Below are 22,953 nucleotides of genomic sequence, written 5' to 3'. Positions count from 1 at the left end.
TATATGACTCTTTTTGAATTATGGTTTTCTCAGGGTATATGCCCAGTAGTGGGATTGCTGTGTTGTATGGTAGTTCTGTTTTTACATTCTTAAGGAACTGCCATACTGTTCTCCATAGTGGCTGTATCACTTTACATTCCCACCAACAGTGCAAGAGTGTTCCCTTTTCTCCACACACTCTCCAGCATTTATGGTTTGTAGATTTTTGATGATGGCTATTCTGAAAGGTGTGAGGTGATACATCATTGTAGTTTTGATTTGCATTTCTCTAATGATTAGTGATGTTGAGCATCCTTTCATGTATTTGTTGGAAATCTGTATATCTTCTTTGGAGAAATGTCTGTTTAGGTCTTCTGCCCATATTTGGATTGGGTTGTTTGTTTTGTGATATTGAATTGCAAGAGCTGCTTGTATATTTTGGAGGTTAATCCTTTGTCAGTTGCCTCATTTGCAAATATTTTCTCCCATTCTAAGGGTTGTCTTTTCGTCTTGTTTATGGTTTCCTTTTATGTGCAAAAGCTTTTAAGTTTCATTAGGTCCCATTTGTTTATTTTTGTTTTTATTTCCATTTCTCTAGGAGGTGGGTCTTGCTGTGGTTTATGTCATAGAGTGTTTTGCCTATGTTTTCCTCTAAGAGTTTAATAGTGTCTGGACTCACATTTAGGTCTTTAATCCATTTTGAGTTTATTTTTGTGTATGGTGTCAGGGAGTGTTCTAATTTCATTCTTTTACATGTAGCTATCCAGTTTTCCCAGCACCACTAAATGAAGAGGCTGTCTTTTCTCCATTGTATATTCTTGCCTCCTTTATCAAAAATAAGGTGACCATATGTGCATGCGTTAATCTCTGGGCTTTCTATCCTGTTTCATTGATCTATATTTCTGTGCCAGTACCATACTGTCTTGCTTACTGTAGCTTTGCAGTATAGTCTGAAGTCAGGGAGCCTGATTCCTCCAGCTCCACTATTCTTTCTAAAGATTGCTTTGGATATTTGGAGTCTTTTGTGTTTCCATAAAAATTGTGAACTTTTTAGTTCTAGTTCTATGAAAAATGCCACTGGTAATTTGATAGGTATTGCATTGAATCTGTAGATTGCTTTGGATAGTACAGTCATTTTCACAATGCTGATTCTTCCAATCCAAGAACATGGTATATCTCTCCATCTGTTTTTATCATCTTTAATTTCTTACATCAGTGTCTTATAGTTTTCTGCATACATGTCTTTTGTCTCCTTAGGTAGGTTTATTCCTAGGTATTTTATTCTTTTTGTTGCAATGGTAAATGTGAGTGTTTCCTTAATTTCTCTTTCGGGTTTTTCATCATTAGTGTATAGGAATGCAAGAGATTTCTGTGCATTAATTTTGTATCCTGCAACTTTACTAAATTCATTGATTAGCTCTAGTAGTTTTCTGGTAGCATCTTTAGGATTCTCTATGTATAGTATCATGTATGTGCAATCAGTGACAGCTTTGCTTCTTCTTTTCTGATTTGGATTCCATTTATTTCTTTTTCTTCTCTGATTGCTGTGGCTAAAATTTCCAAACCTATTTTGAATAATAGTGGTGAGAGTGGGCAATCTTGTCTTTGTCCTGATCTTAGAGGAAAAGATTTCAGTTTTATACCATTGAGAACGATGTTTGCTGTGGGTTTGTCATACATGGCCTTTATTACATTGAATTAGGTTCCCTCTGTGCCTGCTTTCTGGAGAGTGTCTATCATAAGTGGGTGTTGGATTATGTCAAAAGCTTTTTCTGTATCTATTGAGATTATCATATAGGTTGTTTTTAAAATATCTTTATTGGAGTATAATTGCTTTACATTGTTGTGCTAGTTTCAGCTGTATAACAAAGTGAATCAGCTATACATATACATACATCCCCATATCTCCTCCCCCTTGTGTCTCCCTCCAATTCTCCCTATCCCACGCCTCTAGGTGGTCACAAAGCACAGAGCTGATCACCCTGTGCTATGCAGCTGCTTCCCACTAGCTATCTATTTTACATTTGGTAGTGTATATATGTCCATGTCACTCTCCCACTTCGTCCCAGCTTCCCCTTCCCCTTCCCTGTGTCCTCAAGTCCATTCTCTACGTCTGTGTTATTATGCCTGTCCTGCCCCGAGGTTCTTCAGAACCATTTTTTTCCTGATTCCATATATATATCATATGGGTTTTATCTTTCAATTTGTTAGTATGGTGTATCACATTGATTTGTGTGTATTGAAGAATCTGTGATAAACCTCACTTAATCATGGTGTGTGATCATTTTAATGTGCTGTTGGATTCTGTTTGCTAGTATTTTGTTGAGGATTTTTGCATCTATGTTCATCAGTGGTATTGGCCTGTAGTTATCTTTCTTTGTGACATCTTTGTCTGGTTTTGGTATCAGGGTGATGGTGGCCTCGTAGAATGAGTTTGGGAGTGTTCCTCCCTCTGCTATATTTTGGAAGAGTTTGAGAAGGATAGGTGTTAGCTCTTCTCTAAATGTTTGGTAGAATTTGCCTGTCAAGCCATCTGGTCCTGGACTTTTGTTTGCTGGAAGATTTTTAATCACAGTTTCAATTTCAGTGCTTGTGATTGGTCTCTTTATATTTTCTATTTCTTCCTTGTTCAGTCTCAGAAGACTGTGCTTTTCTAAGAATTTGTCCATTTCTTCCAGGTTGTCCATTTTATTGGCATAGAGTTCCTTGTAGCAATCGCTCATGATCCTTTGTATTTCTGCAGGGTCAGTAGTTTCTTCTCCTTTTCATTTCTACTTCTATTGATTTGACTCTTGTCCCTGTTTATCATTTTGTTTATCTTCTCAAAGAACCAGCTTTTACTTTTATTGATCTTTGCTATTTTTTCCTTCATTTCTTTTTCATTTATTTCTGATCTGATATTTCTGATTTCTTTCCTTCTGCTAACTTTAGGGGTTTTTTGTTCTTCTTTCTCTAATTGCTTTAGGTGTAAAGTTAGGTTGCTTATTTGAGTTTTTTCTTATTTCTTGAGGTAGGATTACATTGCTATGAACTTCCCTCTTAGATTGCTTTTGCTGCATCTCATAGGTTTTGGGTCACGTGTTTTCATTGTCATTTGCTTCTAGGTGTTTCTTTTATTTATTTATTTATTTTTGCGGTACACAGGCCTCTCACTGTTGTGGCCTCTCCCGTTTGTGGAGCACAGGCTCTGGATGTGCAGGCTCAGTGGCCATGGCTCACAGGCCCAGCTGCTCCGTGACATGTGGGATCTTCCCGGACTGGGGCACAAACCCGTGTCCCCTGCATCTGCAGGTGGACTCTCAACCACTGCGCCACCAGGGAAGTCCTGCTTCTAGGTGTTTCTTGATTCCCTCTTTGATGTCTTCACTGATCTCTTGGTTATTTAGTAGTGTATCATTTAGCCTCCATGTGTTTGTATTTTTTGAGTTTCTTTTCCTGTAATTGATATCTGGTCTCATAGTGTTGTGGTCAGAAAAGATACTTGATACAATTTTAATTTTCTTAAATTTACCCAGGCTTGATTTGTGGCCCAAGATACGTGCTATCCTGGAGTATGTTCCATGAGCACTTGAGAAGAAAGTGTATTCTGTTGTTTTTGGATGGAATGCCCTATAAATATCAATTAAGTCCATCTTGTTAAATGTGTCATTTAAAGCTTGTGTTTCCTTATTTATTTTCATTTTGAATGATCTGTCCATTGGTGCGAGTGGGGTGCTAAAGTCCCGTACAATTGTGTTACTGTCGATTTCCCCTTTTATGGCTGTTCGCATTTGCCTTATGTATTGAGGTGCTCCTATGTTGGGTGCATATATATTTACAATTGTTTTATCTTCTTCTGGGATCGATCCCTTGATCATTATGTAGTGCCTTTCTTTGCCTCCTGTAATAGGTTTATTTTAATGTCTATTTTGTCTGATATGAGAGTTGCTACTCCAGCTTTCTTTTCATTTCCATTACATGGAATATCTTATTCCATCCCCTCATTTTCAGTCTGTATGTGTCCCTAGGTTAGAAATCGGTCTCTTTTAATTTTATTTATTTATTTATTTATGGCTGTGTTGGGTCTTCATTTCTGTGTGAGGGCTTTCTCTAGTCGCGGCAAGTGGGGGCCACTCTTCATCGTGGTGTGCAGGCCTCTTACTATCGCGGCCTCTCTTTTTGCGGAGCACAGGCTCCAGATGCGCAGGCTCAGTAATTGCGGCTCACAGGCCTAGTTGCTCTGCGGCATGTGAGTCTTCCCAGACCAGGGCTCAAACCCGTGTCCCCTGCATTGACAGGCAGACTCTCAACCACTGTGCCACCAGGGAAGCCCAGAAGTGGGTCTCTTTTAGACAACATATATACGGGTCTTGTTTTGTATCCATTCTGCCAGTCTATGTCTTCTGGTTGGAGCATTTAATCCATTTACATTTAAGGTAATTATCGATATGTATGTTCCTATTACCATTTTCTTAATTGTTTGGGGTTTGTTATTGTAGGACTTTTCCTTCTGTTGTGTTTCCTGCCTGGAGAAGTTCCTTTAGCATTTGTTTTAAAATGGTTTGGTGGTGCTGATTTCTTTTCACTTTTGCTTGTCTGTAAAGGTTTTAATTTGTCTATTGAATCTGAATGAAGTCCTTTCTGGGTAGAATAATCTTGGCTGTAGATTTTTCCCGTTCATCACTTTAAATATGTCCTGCCACTCCCTTCTGGCTCCCAGAGTTTCTGTTGAAAGATCAGCTGTTAACCTTATGGGGATTCTCTTGTATGTTATTTGTTGCTTTTCCCTTGCTGCTTTCAATATTTTTTTTCTTTGTATTTAAGTTTTGATAGCTTGATTAATATGTGTCTTGGCATCTTTTTCCTTGGATTTATCCTGTATGGGATTCCCTGTGCTTCCTGGACTTGATTGACTATTTCCTTTCTCATATTAGGGAAGTTTTCAACTATAATCTCTTCAAATATTTTCTCAGTCCCTTTCTTTTTCTCTTGTTCTTCTGGTTCCCCTATAATTCAAATGTTGGTGTGTCTCTGAGGGTGTCCTCTATTCTTTTTTCTTTATTCTGCTCTGTGGTAGTTATTTCCACTATTTTATCTTCCAGGTCACTTATCCGTTCTTCTGCCTCAGTTATTCTGCTATTGATTCCTTCTAGAGAATTTTAAATTTCATTTATTGTTTGCTCTTTAGTTCTATGTCCGTGTTAAACATTTCTTGTATTTTTTCCATTCTATTTCCAAGATTTTGGATCACCTTTACTTTCATTTCTATGAATTCTTTTTCAGGTAGACTGCCTATTTCTTCTTCGTTTGTTTGGTCTGGTGAGTTTTTACTTTGCTCCTGCATCTGCTGTGTATTTCTCTCTTTTCATTTTGCTTAACTTACTGTGTTTGTGGTCTCCTTTTTGCAGGCTGCAGGTTCATAGTTCACGTTGTTTTTGGTGTCTGCCCCCAGTCGGTAAGGTTGGTTCAGTGAGTTGTGTAGGCTTCCTGGTGGAGGTGACTTGTGTCCATGTTCTGGTGGATGAGTCTGGATCTTGTCTTTCTGTTGGGCAGGACCATGGCTGGTGGTGTGTTTTGGGGTGTCTGTGACCTTATTATGATTTTAGGCAGCCTCTCTGCTAATGGGTGTGGCTGTGTTCCTGTCTTACTAGTTGTTTGGCATAGGGTGTCCAGCACTGAAGCTTGCTGATCTGGTCTTAGCGTTGAGACGGAGGTCTCTAGGAGACCTCTCGCCAATTGATATTATGTGGGGCTGGGAGGTCTTTGGTGGCCCAATGTCCTGAACTCGGCTCTCCCACCTCCAAGTCTCAGGTCTGACTCCCGGCCAGAGCATGAAGACCCAGTCAGTCACACAGCTCGAAGAACAGGGAGGGAAAAAAGTAATAAAATAAAATGAAATAAAGTTATTAAAACAAAAAATAAAAGAATATGTTATTAAAATAAAAACTAATAAAAAAGAAGAGAGCACCCAAACCAATAAATAAATCCACCAATGATAACAAGTGCTAAAAATTATATAAGATAAGCATAAAAATCAGAAACTAGTCAGTTGCATATAGCAAACCCCAAGTCTACAATTGCTCCCAAAGTCCACCACTTCAATTTTGGGACAATTTGTTGTGTATTCAGGTATTCCACAGATGCAGGGTACATCAAGTTGATTGTGGAGATTTAATCTGCTGCTCCTGAGGCTGCTAGGAGAAATTTCCCTTTCTCTTCCTTGTTCGCACAGCTACTGGGGTTCAGCTTTGGATTTGGCTCTGCCTCTGCATGTAGGTCGCCCTCTGGCATCTGTCCTTAGCCCAGACAGGAGGCGGTTAAAGGAGAGACTGATTAGCAGGCTCTGGCTACTCAGGCTGGCAGGAGGGAGGGGTATGGAATGCAGGGTGAGCCTGGGGTGGCAGAGGCCAGCATGATTTTGCAACAGCCTGAGGCATGCTGTGTGTTCTCCCAGGGAAATTGTCCCTAGATTATGGGACCCTGGCACTGGTGGGCTGCACAGGCTACCAGGAGGGGAGGTGTGGATAGCAACCTGTGCTCGCACACAGGATTTTTGGTTGGCTGCAGCAGCAGCAGCCTTAGCGTTTCATGCCTGTTTCTGGTGTCTGTGCTGATAGCCACGGCTTGTGCCCACCTCTGGAGTTCATTTAAGCAGTGCTCTGCCTTCTGTGGGCAGACAGGGTAGGAATCCCGTCTCCTGGCACACCTTGAAACAATGGTCTCTTGACTCTTAGGCACTTCCAAACTTTTTGCTGGACTCCCTCCTTGTGAACTGTGGCACACTAGCTCCATTCAGGCTGTGTTCATTCAGCCAACCCCAGTCCTCTCCATGGGATCTGAGCTCCGAAGCCTGAGCCTCAGTTCCCAGCCCCAACCCACACCAGCGGGTGAGCAGACAATCCTCTCAGGCTGGTGAGTGCTGGTTGGCACCCATCCTCTGTGCGGGAATCTCTCTGCTTTGCCCTCCATACCCCTTTTGCTGTGCTCTCCTCTGTGGCTCCGAAGCTTCCCCACCACCACCCCGCCATCTCCACCAGTGAAGGGGCTTCCTAGTGTGTGAAAACCCTTCCTCCTTCACAGCTTCCTCCCACTGGTGCAGGTCCCGTCCCTATTCTTTTGTCTCTGTTTTTTCTTTTTTCTTTTGCCCTCTCCACGTACGTGGGGAGTTTCTTGACTTTTGGGAGGTCTGAGGTCTTCTGCCAGCATTCAGTAGGTATTCTGTAGGAGTTGTTCCACATGTAGATGTATTTCTGATGTATTTGTGGGGAGGAAGGTGATCTCCACATCTTACTCCTCCACCATCTTGAAGGTCTCTCAGGCTTAATATTTTTACCTTCTTACATCCAATTCTGTCTTTGTATTCATAGCACTATTCATTTAATCAAAAATCAGTGTTTACATAAAATGAGTATACAGGTGTTTACTTCAGAGCCAGGTCATACTGTATAATTATATTTCCTTCCTTACCCTCCCCCTTATCCCTAGCATTAATGATTATCTTTGGGTTTTGCTCACCTGATGTGCTATATCCATGTACTTAATTCCTTGTAAATATTCCATTAGCTCTGTCAGACATGCCCACTCATCTTTCTCCACTGATATGCCTCTCATATCAAATATTCTGTGAAGCCCTCTGTTCCTTGGAGACCTCGGTCCTACTGCTTTCTGCCCTCCTGATCTAGCTGGACAGTGTGGCTCCCTAAGCCCGCTGCAAAGCTGGACCCCATGACTTGAGACTTTGTTTTACTGTTCTCCTACATTGGGCCTATGATTTTCAGATCCCGTGTCTTTCTCTTACTTTTTTCTTCCAGTAGTTTTGTAGGAAAAGGTGCCAAGGAAGTAAATTCTCTGAGTTCTTGCACATCTGAAAATGCCTTTATTCTACTCTCACATGTGATTTATGCAATAGATAATATAGAAGTTGAACATTTCTTTTAGATTTTTAAAGGCATTTTTCTGTTATATTTTAAAACTCAGTTTTGTTATTGAGAAATCTGATGCCATTCTAATTCTGTGTTTGGTATATGATTTGTTTTTTCCATCCTCTGTGGAAATTTTCAGGTTATTTTCTTTATCTACAATGTTTGGACATTTTGTCATTATGTACTTTGGTGTGGGTCTTTCCTTGTGCTGAGTACTTGGTGTGCTCTTTTAATGAGGATAAATGTTTCTATTTTTTGTATTATTTCACTGATAATTATCTCCCTTTTGTTTATTGTTTTGTTTTATTTGTTTACTTTGCCCTGCCTCTTTTTCCTGGATCCTATTCAGTCAAGAGTTAGACTGCCAGGATTGATCCTTTGTCAGTGATGTTTTATTCCCTACTTTCCATTTCTTGTTGTGTGTGGGGTTTTTTTGTTGTTGTTGTTTTATTTTTCTTGGAGATTTTCTTAATTATAGCCTTCTAAACTTTCTTTTTCACTTTTTGGTTTGAAATTTTTTGAATATTTTGTATTTTTTATTTCCAAAATCTCTTCCTTAATCTTTGAGCTTTTCCATAGCATCTTGTTCTTGTTTTATGCATTATCTCTATTATTGTCTCCAAGGACATTAATTAGAATTGTTTTAACATTGTCTTTTTCTCTGTCAAGATCTCTGCATCCTTTGGGTTTATTTCTTCCCTTTGTCTATTTTCCACTCTCTTTTTCATGTGGGAGACTTTCTGTAAGTAACTAACAATCCTTGGTCCTAGGTGAGGCAATAGCAAAGTCAGATTCTCTGGGTGGATCTCATTGACCAGCACACTTGGCTTTCAGATGAACCAGAGAAGAACCTGACTACTTTGCAGGATGACATACAAATAACGGTATATAGAGAGAGTTTTTTTCCCTTTGGGAGGGGATTTCATTTCTTCAGAGACAGTCCCTCGATATTACTTACTCTTAGTATGAACATCAGACATTGTTTTGCCTGGGAGTGAAGAGCAATGGGCAAGGGGACTTGATTGTTCTGGATTTTGAGTTTAAAAGAATCTTTAAGCTATTTTTAGCTCGATATCTCACCCTGCCCTTTGCCATGTTTTGAGCTTCTCCTTGGTTATATGAGGGCAAATCTGTTTCTCACTCATCCTTATCTCTTTACAAATGCAGAATGCATTTTAATCTATGGTTTTCTCTGGCCCACTTATCTGTAACCACTTCTCAATCTGCTTGCATTTTCCAGAAATTAGTTTAAATTTCTCCCCCACTCCACTCACTAATATCTTCTCACATTTTCTTTTTTAGCCTTATCAACATATACCTTATTTTAAATTCTTTTGCCATCATTACAGCAGAATGTCTAGAGGAAGAGGAAATAAAACGTGTGTAGATATAACCAGAAGTCATAGCTCTTCCTTTCAAAGGTGTTATGATTTTGGCTGATATTTTTATTTCTCTTGGAATTTCAGTAGGAACACTTAATTCTGGGTATACTTTTAATATATTGTTGAGAGAGAGTTTTGAAAAAGTCCTCTACCACCATCTTAAATATTAAGGCAATCAGAAAAGATTCTGCCTGGTCAAAGTCTCATTTAAACTTTAACATAGTAAGAAATAGCTTTCCATCAGTGGTAGAGTAGGAGAACTATGCTCTGAACTAGAATGGGACTGTCTTTATCTGGTCAGCTTCATTTATTGTCTCTGCTGATACACTAATCAGGGCAGCAGTTCTGGAACATGGAACCAGTTGGACCAGCTAAGAGTTTTACAAAACCTGCCAGGGAGCCATCACAGAAAACTTGAGGTCCCTTAGAAGTTATGTGTAGAATTTCAGTGGATCTACCTTCATAATTTTTCATTTGTTCTTCAAACCATTGACTTGTCCTTTTGTTTTGAAACAGAATCATATTTCTCTCTATATCAAAGAATCTTGCTTTTTTAACCTGACATTGGCATTACATGGAACCCCTGAAGTTATAGTACTGTGAAAATAAGAGTGGTTAAGGCTACAGTGGAAGAATCAACAGAGCCATACTTTGATGTCTTGGCTGAGACTTTAGTATGACATTGGGGAGGGGCAGGCAGCAGGGGCAGAGAACATGATGAGTTGATTATTTTTAGTAAAATTTTTCCATGTGTACCTGACTTACATTCATGCTAACAAAATTAACTTTCTACATGGAATTATTCCTATGCTCTAGAAATGTGAAATTTAAATAGTTGTTCTACTGATGTCCCAACTTCAATAGTGTAGAAAGCAGCCTGTGTTCTTCATGAGCAATAGATAAGTAGTGATCATTTGCTACTAAGTGGAATTTAAACCAACAAAAAGTTGATACTTATTTTACATCATTTTAAACATTTAAGGTTGGAAGATAAAGAACACTTATCAGGTAAGCTAATAATGGAAAATAAAGTAGAAGTGTGTCAACTTCCAAGTCTCCGTTTCTTAAAAGATAGTATCACCAACTGGCTAAGACTAATTCCACTTCTGAAATGAAGATCATCTTCCAATTGACAGCTTAGTTTATTACTCAGCTACCCTTCTGGAACTCATAGTGTTTAGAGGGGAGTGAAAAGCTAATGATTATGCATTAGGGTGTGATATATACACAGTAAGAGAGGCATATTGAAAAGTATCATATAGTAGAGCACAAGCTTTCCAGTCAACCAAGACCTGGGCTTGAATCCTGGCTCTGTCATCTGATACATTTATAATCTTGAGCAAATCTTGAGAAACCAGTGCTCAAAATATATTAAAGAAAATAAATAAGGCAAGACATCTACCCTTAAGGAACTTATAGGAGAGGCAGACAAATCATTAAGAAGAAAAGGTGATGATTGCTATGGTGGAAGAATGTACAGGGTGCTATGGGGTAGAGAAAGGGGCATCTAAATCAGATGAAAGGTCAGTGAAATCTTACAGAGATGTGAGCTTTGAAAGGCAAAGATGGTGTAGGGACCAGAATTCCAGGCAGAAGCTGTGTCATAGAAGATCGTGTATGTGCACAAGGCTGTATTACTTCTTGTAGACATGGAAAGCTAAGGAAAAGTTTTAAATAGGGGAGTCAGGTTTTCAAACCAGGATTTTTGATAGAGCAATTGAGGAGTTGCAATGTGGAGGATGAAGAGGAACAGGTGAGACTTGCAGTAGGCAGATTGATGAGTAACAAGTACTCCAGTTGAGAAAAGGTATAATGAATACACAGAATGCCAGGTAAAGATGATGAGGGGATGAGGCTACAATGACCAACTTTTCCTAGTTTGCCTAGGACTGTCCTGTTTTAAAAAAAACTGAAAGTCCCATGCCCCGGGAAACCTTTCAGTTCCTTCAAAGCAAGATGGTGGATCAGCCCATCTGAGGCTCTGAAGGTAGGAGTGAAATGGATGGGGACACTGATCCAAGTCATATTCAGATGGTAAAATCTATAAGACTCATAACTAGTTGGATGTTGTCAGGGTGGTGACAGAAAGGGAGAAGTTGAAGACACTAATCAGGTTTCTAAGTTGGCTGCTGGAGTAGCGAGTTGTACCATCATCTGAGAGAGATTGAATCACTGTGTGTAAATTCTTTCAAATCATGGACTTTTACCTCTACTTTATAGTCCTAGTCAATAGTGCCTCTTTTGCACATGTATTATTCATGGCAGTTCCCTCTCTTAATTCTACAATTTTGATTGATTTGCAATTTAGATCTGAAAAAAAAATAATACAAAGCAATCTTTTAGTGGCTCTACCTTTTGTTAGTGCAGTAACATGGAAATATGTAGCAGTACCCAGGCCATGTGTCCAGGCTGGAGGCAATCTCCTTATCTAAAAAACAGGTGCTGGTGTTTGTACTTTTTAGGTTGTTCTTAGTAGAAAGGACTGAATTTTATAGTCGGTCTCCTAGAGAGAGTTCATCTGTTTTAAATACTTCACAACCCCTAGTCTTTGGATTTGATTCCCTAAATGTGTCAAAAACAAATACATTTCAGGCTACCATTCTTATGAAATAAATTTTAAATGATGCCATTTAGAAAAGTCAGGGGAGACATAAAAGTAGCTATTCAGCTCATTTTTAAGTTTTCAACTGGATATTTCATATTTATGTTGTTTTCTCATTCTCTGTATGATGGATAACATTCCTTGATTCTTTTCCAAACCAGCTTGATTGTACAAGCCACAGATAAAGGTATACCCAGGCTTTCTGGTACAACTGTGATCAAGATACAAGTGACTGATACAAATGACAATGCCCCGGCTTTTCTCCCCTCTGAAGCAGTGGAAGTTGCAGAAAGTAAGTGTGGTGATTTGAAATATCAAACTTGTATAATATCATCTACAATTTTTTCAGCTGGGTGCTATGTGAAATATAAGTACTAATCCTCAACAACCACATAACATAAGTAGTTTTTATCTTCATTTTACAGAATAGAAAATGTCAAAGAAGTTAAAAGTTAAAGTTGGGATTTGCATTCAAACCAGCAGGAGGCTGGTTTCCCAAGGTCAAACCAGCATTCCACACAGCTTCTTTATGTGTATGGACATTGCTTAAAAGTGAAATCTCTATGAAGAGCATCTTTTGTTGACTGCGTTGCTCACCATAAAGCTCCCCTGAGAGGCAGTGATGTTCTTAGACTAATAACACTATTAGTCTTTGTGTTGCTGAACTCAGGTCTGGCTGTTCACCACTCGAAAGCCAAACTCAAGAGGCAAGTGTTGAAAGGAAAGGCTGATTTTTTTCAGGAGGCCAGTAATTGGGAGGGGAAAACATACTTGTGTCCAAAGGCCAATTCCCCACTGCTGATCAGGGGGCAAGAGCTTCTAAAGGGGAGTTTCATGGGTGTACAGCCAGAGGGAGGGGGCTATGAGCAGAAGAGCACAGTCAGCTCTGAGGATCAAGTTGAAATTTGTCATGTGGTGGTCTGATCAGCATCATCTTGATTGCTTTAAGCCCAGTTAATCTTCAGTTCCAGGGTTGGTTTGTTCCCATTTCTTTAAGGCTGGTTCTCAGAATTGTGGCAGCTTATGTCATGGCTACAGCCTGGCCATCATATAGTTAACTTCTTGATCTGGTAGAGGTTTCAGTATCTACAAAACAGCTCAAAGAATATGGCCCAGAATATTATCTATAGCCCTTGAGGAGGAGCTAAAGGTCCTTGACCATGCTTAATGACTAAACTATTATGATTTTGTCCTGTTTGACTACTTTTCTTTTGTTTCTGTATTTCCTCACTTCTCTGATTAAATTTATTTATTTATTTATTTTCATTTTTTGGTCATGCCATGAGGCTTGTGGGATCTTAATTTCCCTACCAGGAATTGAACTCAGGCCCTCAGCAGTGAAAGCATGGAGTCCTAACCACTGGACCACCAGGAAATTCCCTAAATCTATTCTTTGACTAAAATTTTTCTACAGACAAAAGAAAGGGGGAGGACATGGTGGGGAATCTGTCCCAGGAAAGCCCCATAAGGTTCTGCTCAGTTTTATTTGCAGTACACTAATGACAAATAATAAGTGAAGGGAGTTGGATGTTCCTCGCACAGAGTTATCATTTTCCTCTAGTGTAAACTAAACTTCAACATTTGCAGAAAAATTTTACCACATTAATGGTAGAGGTTGAAAATACAAAGTTTTACGTTATATTCTGATTAGCCTTAATTGTTTGGGTCTCTGGGTTATATGAAGACTCCATAGTCTGTGATCTCAAAGTTGTTTGTGGTCAATGGCTGTACTGGTAAAATCCAACCCAACTTTTTATAGTTGAAGTTGCAAATAGTGGCCCTTCACTATCCTCTCTCCTTTCACTCTTAATATCCAACTTCTTCCTAAAATGTGCTTAACATTTTGTTATGTTCACTTTCCAAACAAATTATAAACATTACTGCTTGCAGAGGGCTATATTCCAGAAATTTTTATATATAAGGATACCTACAAATATTTTTAAAAATCTAAAATACTCTGCCAATAAAAAATTGTCTAGTTTTGCCTCTCACCAGTTGGATATATTTTTCCCAGCTTTTACTGAAGGTAAGAGTACATGCACTGGAATCAAAATGCAGCAATGTGCCCAGGATAAATATATCACAAGAACAAGCTGTATAAATCAAAACATACCGAAAGGGGTCAAGTGTGGTTGGTGTATGTCAAGAATGTTCAAATTTGAAACATGAAAATTATGAGTCTCCCACACAGTGGAACTATTCTGAATGCCTTGGCATCTTCTTTCCACCTGCACCATACCTGTCAGCTCCAAAACAAAGTCCCTGTCTTGGCAGTTTAGGCTAGAGAACATATATGACATGTGAGACATTTACCATGTCATCTATTTGTGATTTTTTGTGGTGAATAATATTAGATATCTGTTTTCATCACTAGTATGATGTACACTGTCTATAGTCTTTATAATTTTGAGAGTCAGATTTTAAGAGAAGGAAGCAGTGTGTACCACTCAAAAGAAATAATTTTATAAAAATGAATATAAGGAACTAAGTATCTATTTCTAACTTTAGCATCCAAATATTTTCATTTAAATCTTGCCTACTTTTCATAAATTTATGTTTTGTATTAATGTTTTGAGTAATAACCTTCCTCCCACCCACATCCCCATTAATATATGGTTTTGATATAGAAACTATATAGTACAAATAAGTGGCTTAGAATGTTTCTTGGTGCTGGAATTGTGTTATAAACGTATGATGAAAAGTGTAATATAAAAATTGAATATACCCTACTTCCTCAATTCCATACTCACTGGTAAATTTTCACTTTTATTGGGCTCATAAATTCTTCAGAGTTTTTGTTCAGTTCATAACGAGCCTTGTATGAGAAATCATGCCAATAAATAGCAAATCATGTTGGACTTAAAATCAAAATGCTTGGATTGAACTGTTAAAGAAAAATATTTCAAAGGATGACTTTTAATGGAGACTGACAGTGGTCATGACTATTTCAGATTCTTTGCCTGGTGTAATTGTGACTCAGATATCAGTTCATGATGTGGATTTGAATCCAGCTTTCATCTTCAGTTTCGTCAAAGAGAGTAATCCTGGAACTAAGTTCGCTATTGATCGGAACACTGGGGTAGTGGTGCTAGTGAAAACACTGGACTTTGAAGAAGCTACTGAATATGAGCTGCATATCCAAATTTCAGATTTGGTGCACCACACAGAAGGGACACTCATCATCCATGTGCTGGACGTCAATGATAACCCACCAGTATTTTCTCAAGATTCTTACCAGGTAGAGAACTTAAGAGATGTTGAAACTTGAAAGAATAGGGAATAATGTTGACACTAATTTAGACAAACAGACAGTATTCACTGCTTTTACTGCCTAAGTTGTTGCTGAGAGTTTTATATTTAATATTATGGAGGATAGAAGTACATATGGAATTGAATATCACATTCAATTCAATTTCTTAGGTATGTATCACAAATCATCATATGAAAGTATGTCACCATTTTTCTAGTTTTTAGGGATTGGGATCCAGTTGTTCATAATAATTGGGACTTGCCTAATATTTGCAAAGCCACAAATAAGACAATAAGGTAGTTTGGATTATCTGCAGTTAATTTGAGAAAACCTTTTCTTTCCTAGACATGTATTTTTGAATATATTGATTAACATTTTGCAGAAACAAATCATGAACAAAACTCTACAGTGTAAACTGTAGATTTTAGAGCATAGTATATGTTTATAGAAGTAAGGACAATGATAACATTCACCTAAGTACTTGGATATGGGCTCCAGGACTCTTGAATGTAACAAATGTAAGGTTTACTTGTAAACACAGGAGAGAAGCTAACCTAAGTAATGATCTTCTGTGAAGGCTTGTTAAATAATACAATGCTCATAATTATAAAATGTACAGTATAATAATACATTAGTAAATGCATTAGCTGTCCTCTACCACACAGAAATAATTTTTAGAAGGAAAATTTTTCATAATAAAAATCAAAACTGAATGAAAAATTTTAAAAGTTTTTGTTTTTCTGAATTCTGGAACTGCTAATACAATCTTCTTAATATGTTCACTCTATAAATTAATCTGCCTAAAAAAGTCAGGTTCTCTATCTTTACTATAAGCAAAATGAATAAAAGGGCCTCAGGTTCTGACCCTGCTCATAAAAATAGCTACAACCTTTAAGCACAGTGCCCATCGCCCTCTTTTCCCCTCAGGTCACCATTTCTGAATCGGTGCCTGTGGGGCACGCAGTGCTGACCGTGGTGGCCACAGATGTGGAAAGCAACGAGAACATTTCTTACAGGATCCTTTCTTCTTCTAAGACATTTTCAATTGATCCTACAAATGGTGAGTTATTTATAGTGGCTTTAGCATTCATAGGTTTGAGTTACAGGGTGGAAGCCTGAAATAATCCTTTCCAAATGTGCCACCTCCATCCCCACACGCTGGTATCAAAGACACCACCTCCTTATTTCTCTTCACGTCAAATGCTGTGGTAGCAGATCCTGGTGCTATTTCTCTTCTCCAACATCTCAATGGCTGGAAAGCAAAAGGAACTGATTAAATGCTGGCAAATGCACAGAAGTTCAGAGACCTCAGTATAGTAAATACCAGCTCATCCAGCCAACCAAGCACAGTTGAAGTAATTAGCCCAGGCCTCAACAAGAATCAAAATGAAGTCAAAGAGGTTCATTTAAAACTGAAGACTTCATGTTACCAGAGTTTAGAAGCTTTTTTTCCAAGCCAAGTACAAGAAGTTCAGTAACAGCATCACATATTCAACAAGGACCAAAAAAAAACAAAAAACAAAAAAAAACAAAAAAACAAAAAGGAAAATTATTTGAGCATCTCTACTAAGTGAAAACAATTGAGGATGTTTTGGTTTCTTTGATGTCTCCCAAGGCTCCTCGTTTTGTTATCAGAGATCAAGACATTTGTGGTTGTGAAATACATTCAGGCAAGGATTTCAGGTTAGAAAAGTAAAGCATTGTATAGAGAAAATTTAACAGCAAGTAGACATTAAAAGCTAAATTTGATAAAGATGAATAATTAGCAAAGTGCTGTCCCTAGCAGAGCACATGCTAGAAAAGAACAGGGCTGGGACACGTTACACTGTGTGTTCCCCATCTCCACCCACCATTGCGTTGTTTCACAAGTGAGAGCTGACTTATAAGTCAAACTCTGGATGATCGATGTTAAGTAGGTTTACTCTGCTGATCACTTTGCAGTTACACAAATATCGAATCATTATTTTGTACACCTGAAACTAATATAATGTTATATGTCAATTATATTCTCAATTTTAAAAAGTTAACCTCAGGATTACCTGAAGGGAGAATTTAGTCACAAAATACCAGTATGAGGCCCTCAGAGTATGGTAACGGGGAGAAGTAGGTAATGTTGCCACACAGCCTGTAGATGAATGATTACTGGGTGGACTCGAACATGTCAAGAATTTGGCTTTCCTCTCTCTCTCTGTCTCGCTCTCTCTGCCACAGCAAATTGCAGTGTGACGTCATCCCTCTGAGCACTCGATCCTGGCAACACTTTTGCTTGATATGCATTATCAACAGACTTTACATTGATTAGAATGTTTTTAAAATCTTGAATATTATCAGGTCAACTGAGTTCATGGTGGGACCCAAACTGAAATGTGGCATTTAAAAGATACCATTTTGTATTCTTTCTTTGTGACCATACTTAAGACACATTTTCCTTAGAAAAACATCGTTACATACATACTTATAAAAATTATATATTTCTATATTTAAGATGATAAAACGTATTACACATATTTCATCAATGGGGAAAAATCCACTTGCTGAATTAAACAAGAGCTTTAGGAAAAGCATCTCTAGAATTCAGCAATAGTTGTAAGTCTGCATTATCATATTTACTACTTTCATTTGACTAGCATGAGTGCCATCCAGCATTTCCAGAGTAAATATCTTTATGCCGGAATGTCTCTATACATGTGTCTATGCGTAGTAGAATGGGGTATAAGTTATTCAAATAAGAATACATTTTCTTTAAAGAGTAATAATGGAACAATTTACTATATAAAAATAAAATGTTTAAAAACTTGTGGCAAAGTCATCTTCAAGCAGCAGACATATTTAATAGCGTGAATGCCGTGAATATTATTTCTGAATCTTACGTGTTACAAAAGTATAAATGTAATAATCTAAATTTTCTATTTGGAGTTACCTTTGGTTGTAACTAACAGATATCTTTACATATTAGTAAATATTTGCTGACTAAAATGATCATGAAAATTTTACTTCACAACATTGAAAGACTATGTCTTGTTTTTCAGGCACAGTATATACTATCAATCCTGTCTTACTCCTGGATAGAAAATCAACAATTCGATTTCTTGTTGAAGCCAGTGATGGTGGGATTCCTGACCTGAAGGCTGTTACCTTAGTGGAGATAGAAATACAAGATGTGAACAATTATGCCCCTGAGTTTGCAATAGAATATTATAATCTTAGCTTGAGTGAAGACACTCCAATTGGAAGCACACTTGTCACCTTTACAACTGTTGACCATGACTGGACCCATGAAAACACTCATGTTGAATATTCCATCATCAGTGGTAATTCACAGAACAATTTCTATGTGGAAACTAGTTTCATTCATTCAGAGTATACTTACAAGCAAGTTGGTTACCTGGTGTTGATTCACAATCTGGACAGAGAAGCAACTGCCAGTCATAAGCTTGTCCTTCTGGCCTCTGACCATGGCTGCCCTCCACTGAGTTCCTCAGCCACTGTGTCAATAGCAGTACTCGATGTGGATGATAACCCACCTGCATTCAGCAGTCTGGAATATCATGCCCACATCAAGGAAGGTACCCCTCGAGGGAGCCCCATCACTGTGGTCTCAGCAAGTGACTGTGATGTGGCTTCACATGCAGAAATCGTCTACCACCTAATCTCTGGAAATGAGAAGGGGCATTTTCACTTAGAAGAAAAAACTGGAGTTCTTTATTTGATTAAACCTTTGGATTATGAAGAAACGATAAAATTTACTTTAACTCTCCAAGCTTCAGATGAAGAAAAGAAGCAGTTTTCTTTTGCAGTTGTGTTTGTCAATGTCCTGGATGATAATGACCATGCACCTCAGTTTATGTTCCCAAACTTGAACTGTGCTGTTCCTGAAAATCTTCCTGTTTTCTCCACTATATGTTCTGTAAATGCTTTGGATTTTGACACAGGTCCTTATGGAGACTTGACCTATTCTATAGTTTCACCCTGTTCTCTCCTTCATGAGATGCCGCATGACCATGACCTCTTCCTCATTGACCCCTTATCAGGGGATATTCGTGCTCAGCAAGTCCTTGACTATGAACATGACAAAAAATACTGTCTCACAGTTCAGGCCAAAGACAAGGGTGACTCAACAGCCTCCTTAATGGTTTGGGTGGATATTGAAGGGATAGATGAGTTTGAACCCATTTTCACTCAGGATCAATATTTTTTCAACCTCCCAGAAAAGAGTAATGTAAGACAGTTGATTGGCAGAGTGGAAGCATCAGATGCAGATGCTGGTATTGATGGAGTTATTCTTTACTCCCTCGAAACTCCATCTCCCTTCTTTTCAGTAAATAAAACTAATGGAAATATTTATTTAAGTGGAGCCCCTCCCCTAATAAAAAGTCAAGTCAGCAAAGAAGACACCATCGAAATGAAAATAATTGCTCGTAGCCCCAAACCGGACTCCAAGTTTACATCTTGTACTGTTTTTGTGAATGTGTCTTTTTCCTTGGAAGGAAAACACTCCACAGAATCAGCTAGCAGCTTTTTGATCAGTCTCACTGTCTCCTTTTTAGTGTTTTTGTTACTTGTCTTCATTCTAATTGTACTTATTTTAAGACATAAACAAAAAGATGCAATAAACAATTTTGAAGAAAAGAAAACATCATCATCCTTAGATATCAGTGTGAGACCGACCAGGGATGCCAGCACGCTGAAACCCTTCCAAAAAACTAATGAGAGTGATAATGAGGTAGTGCCCGTGGACTCCATGCCTGAATGGTTGAGTTTAACAAGAATTATGGAGAAAGACATTGCACATCTGTACAGGCACTCAAACTCCAGTGGTCACTATTCTGTGGAAGGAGAAACTGCAGAAGATAAGGAAATCCAGAGGATAAATGAGCACCCTTACAGAAAGGACTCTGACTCAGCTCTGAGTGATCGGGAGTCCAGGGTGCCAGACTCTGGCATTCCAAGGGAATCAGACCAGCTCTCTTGTTTGTCTGGGGAAACTGATGTGGCGGTCACTGCTGAAACAGCAGAAACCAGCCAAACATTTGAGGAAAGAGATCAAGGACAGGGCTGTGGCACTACCTATGTTCAAAATAACATCTTACTCCAGCCTCTAAAGAAGAGAGAGGGAAAAGTGGGCATCCTGGCTGATGTCAGAAAAGAGGCCGTCTTTATTTCAGGTGATCAGGAAGCAGGATGCGCAGCTCTTTCAACCCAGAGAAACTCTGATCATGATGTAAGAGGCAACTATCACTGGGATTATCTCCTCAGTTGGGAACCCAAGTTCCAACCTCTTGCATCAGTATTTAATGATATTGCAAAACTAAAGGATGAGCACTTACATATGCCTGGCATTCCAAAGGAGAAGAAATCTTTTGTTTTTCCACCACCTTTGATAACAGCAGTAGCCAAGCCTGGGATTAAAGCTGTTCCACCAAGAATGCCAGCCATAACCCTGGGGCAGGGACTTCGGAAATACCCACACTCCCCCATTCGCTATCATCAAAGTTCTCTGCCGAAAGCCATGACGCCCAGTTTTTCTCCATCCCTTTCTCTGCTGACCACACAGACCCCTGCCATAACCCCGCTGCTGTCAGATGGAGAGTTATTAGGAACACATCTGAGTGGTACATGCCATGAACCTAAAGCAGCAGATGAAGCTCAAATATAAAACAATTGTGATGTCAAGCACCTGCTCTCCATTGGTCATGAATGATTGGACAAAACATTCCTAAGTGAGCTCCTTGAGATTGGGTTCATTTATCTATGAGTGAGGGATATAATTTAGTCTAGGTTTTTAGAACCCTCTCATTTAAGTTTGGAGAATTTGTTTCAGTCTTAATGAGAAGTTACCCTGTCTTTTAACCTTTATGTTTTGCTCTCAGGACTCAGGTTTGTATATATTAAGTAGTGTATATTCTGTCACACCTGGTCTTCTGTATGGTTAGATTTCCAAAGGACACAGTGAACTTGGCTGACTGCCAAAACGTTTATATGAAAATAAATGGAAATAAAGTATACTGTATTCTGGTCACTTTACTGCTGATGATTCTGCTATTTATAAAACAAATTAGTAAAGACTGAATAAAAAATGAGTGTAGGACAAAAAGTAACAGAGAGGGGAAATTTGGAAGGATAAACAAGTTGTAAAGTGAAGCAGTTTTCTGCAGATCTGATATACTTGGAGATGCGTTTCCCCATTTTCCCCATAAGCCACACTTGGGGAGTTTAGCCATAATTTGAATTTACTATGGTGTCTTTTGGAAATCTAATGAGAAATTAAGAATGAAATTTGTCATACCTCTGTGCCAAATAAGAAAATTATTCTTGATTAAATGAACCAGAAATGCATGATCTTAATGGAAAGCCAGTATTGATAAAAGCAATAATGTGTGTGGTTGGCTGCCACTGAAGACGTATTTCCTTGGCCTTCTTTACAAATAAAATGATTGTTTTTTTCAATGCTCTGTCTTGTAACATGGTACGGGTACAGACACTAAACTCTGAAGATTAATTTGTGTATATTTCTTCGTTTTATTTTCTTCTACATTCAGTAACTTTTGGTGAGAAATAATTTATCCACTCAATGTCAGTTTAAAAATTTTCACTCAGATAAAATTATGTTATTTGCTAATAATAAATTTCATAGAGTAACGTAGCAATATATTTTTAATGAAGATTTTTTATATAAATACTCCTACTATAAAAGTTAAGAATGGATGTCAGAAGTCTTTCTACCATTTGTTTGTACTCTTATTTAGCTTCAACTGTCACTAGGTGGAACAGTTTGGCAACATGGTTAAAATAATTCTATTTTGTACAACTATGGTTTCAGAAATATAGTGGTACTGTGTGGTGCACATATATATATATGTATATATAAAATGCTATCTCCTTCTGTTTGGTGAGCCTGAGAATCTGTCAGAGATTCTTATCCCTTCCAAGAAAGCAGAGCACATCCTGATGAGGCTGGTCCAAAAGTCATCCATGGTAGGCAACGTGGCCAGGCTTTGGAGTAAGAGTTTAGGATTCTAGTGTCGACTCTAGAGGGCATCTGGTGTAGTTTTCTTAGTAGTTAGTGTGGGATTCAGCTATAGGAATATTTCCTTTATGTTTTCTTTCAGTAGTCCTATCTGTAAATTTATGTGGGATGACTAATGTCTCTTTACTGAAAAACATTTTAGGATGCCATGTTTGATATCTAGTTTTGTAGATAAATAATTCTAAGAGTTCCTATGCTGATTTTATCAAATATATATTAGAAACTGTATGAAACATGAAGGTTTTTGGAGAAGCCTGGAATCCTAGGGAAAGTGATTTAGGCATGGAACACTTAAATATTAAAGGATGAATGCATGTTTCTCTTTTTCTTCATGGCATCCGGAGAAGAAGATTTCATGGTTTTTCTAAAAGAAAATAATTATTACAGCGTTCCAATGTTTATTCTCTCTTTGATTTTCTTCGAAAGATTCCTTTGAGCATACGAAGAAATGCTATATTGATTTTCTTTTCTAATTATACATGGAAGTTTTGTTTTGCAACAGAATTATTTCTAGGAAGCAAGAACATTTTGTTGTTTTTAATTAAACAGGTTATTCATTACTTATGCTTAAAAAGCTATCTATCTAACTCTTCTGTAAGTTATTTGCCAGTGATTTTATTCCTCATTCTGGACACGAGTCTGCATTTTTTTCTAGACATTTAATAAAAACAGAAGACATGAAGAATTTAGAGCTATTCCTTACCAACATCTAGTGGATTTTTAATTGATGACTTTATTAATACAGTATCCAAAGCCACACCACTGCCAAACGACTGTTACAGTAGGGTTGAGAGTAAAAATGTGAACATGCT

At 38.1% G+C, this 22,953-nt stretch overlaps 1 protein-coding gene across 1 annotated transcript in view; it reads left to right on the top strand.

Annotated features, from left to right (window-relative positions):
- The window catches only part of DCHS2 (dachsous cadherin-related 2), a 290,076-nt gene extending 269,306 nt beyond the window's left edge, over positions 1-20,770 (top strand). The window contains exons 17-20 of the mRNA XM_060147145.1: positions 12,026-12,156; positions 14,816-15,102; positions 16,042-16,174; positions 18,144-20,770. Of these exons, the coding sequence (XP_060003128.1) occupies positions 12,026-12,156; positions 14,816-15,102; positions 16,042-16,174; positions 18,144-20,770 (3,178 nt within the window). The remainder of the gene's footprint in view (positions 1-12,025; positions 12,157-14,815; positions 15,103-16,041; positions 16,175-18,143) is intronic.
- The last annotated feature ends 2,183 nt before the right edge of the window (positions 20,771-22,953 follow it).

Source organism: Lagenorhynchus albirostris, chromosome 4 (genome assembly GCF_949774975.1).
Source record: "Lagenorhynchus albirostris chromosome 4, mLagAlb1.1, whole genome shotgun sequence".
NCBI classification, from domain to species: Eukaryota; Metazoa; Chordata; class Mammalia; order Artiodactyla; family Delphinidae; genus Lagenorhynchus; species Lagenorhynchus albirostris.
Note: the sequence above shows the minus strand (reverse complement) of the source record. Positions and strands in the feature narration are given on the sequence as shown.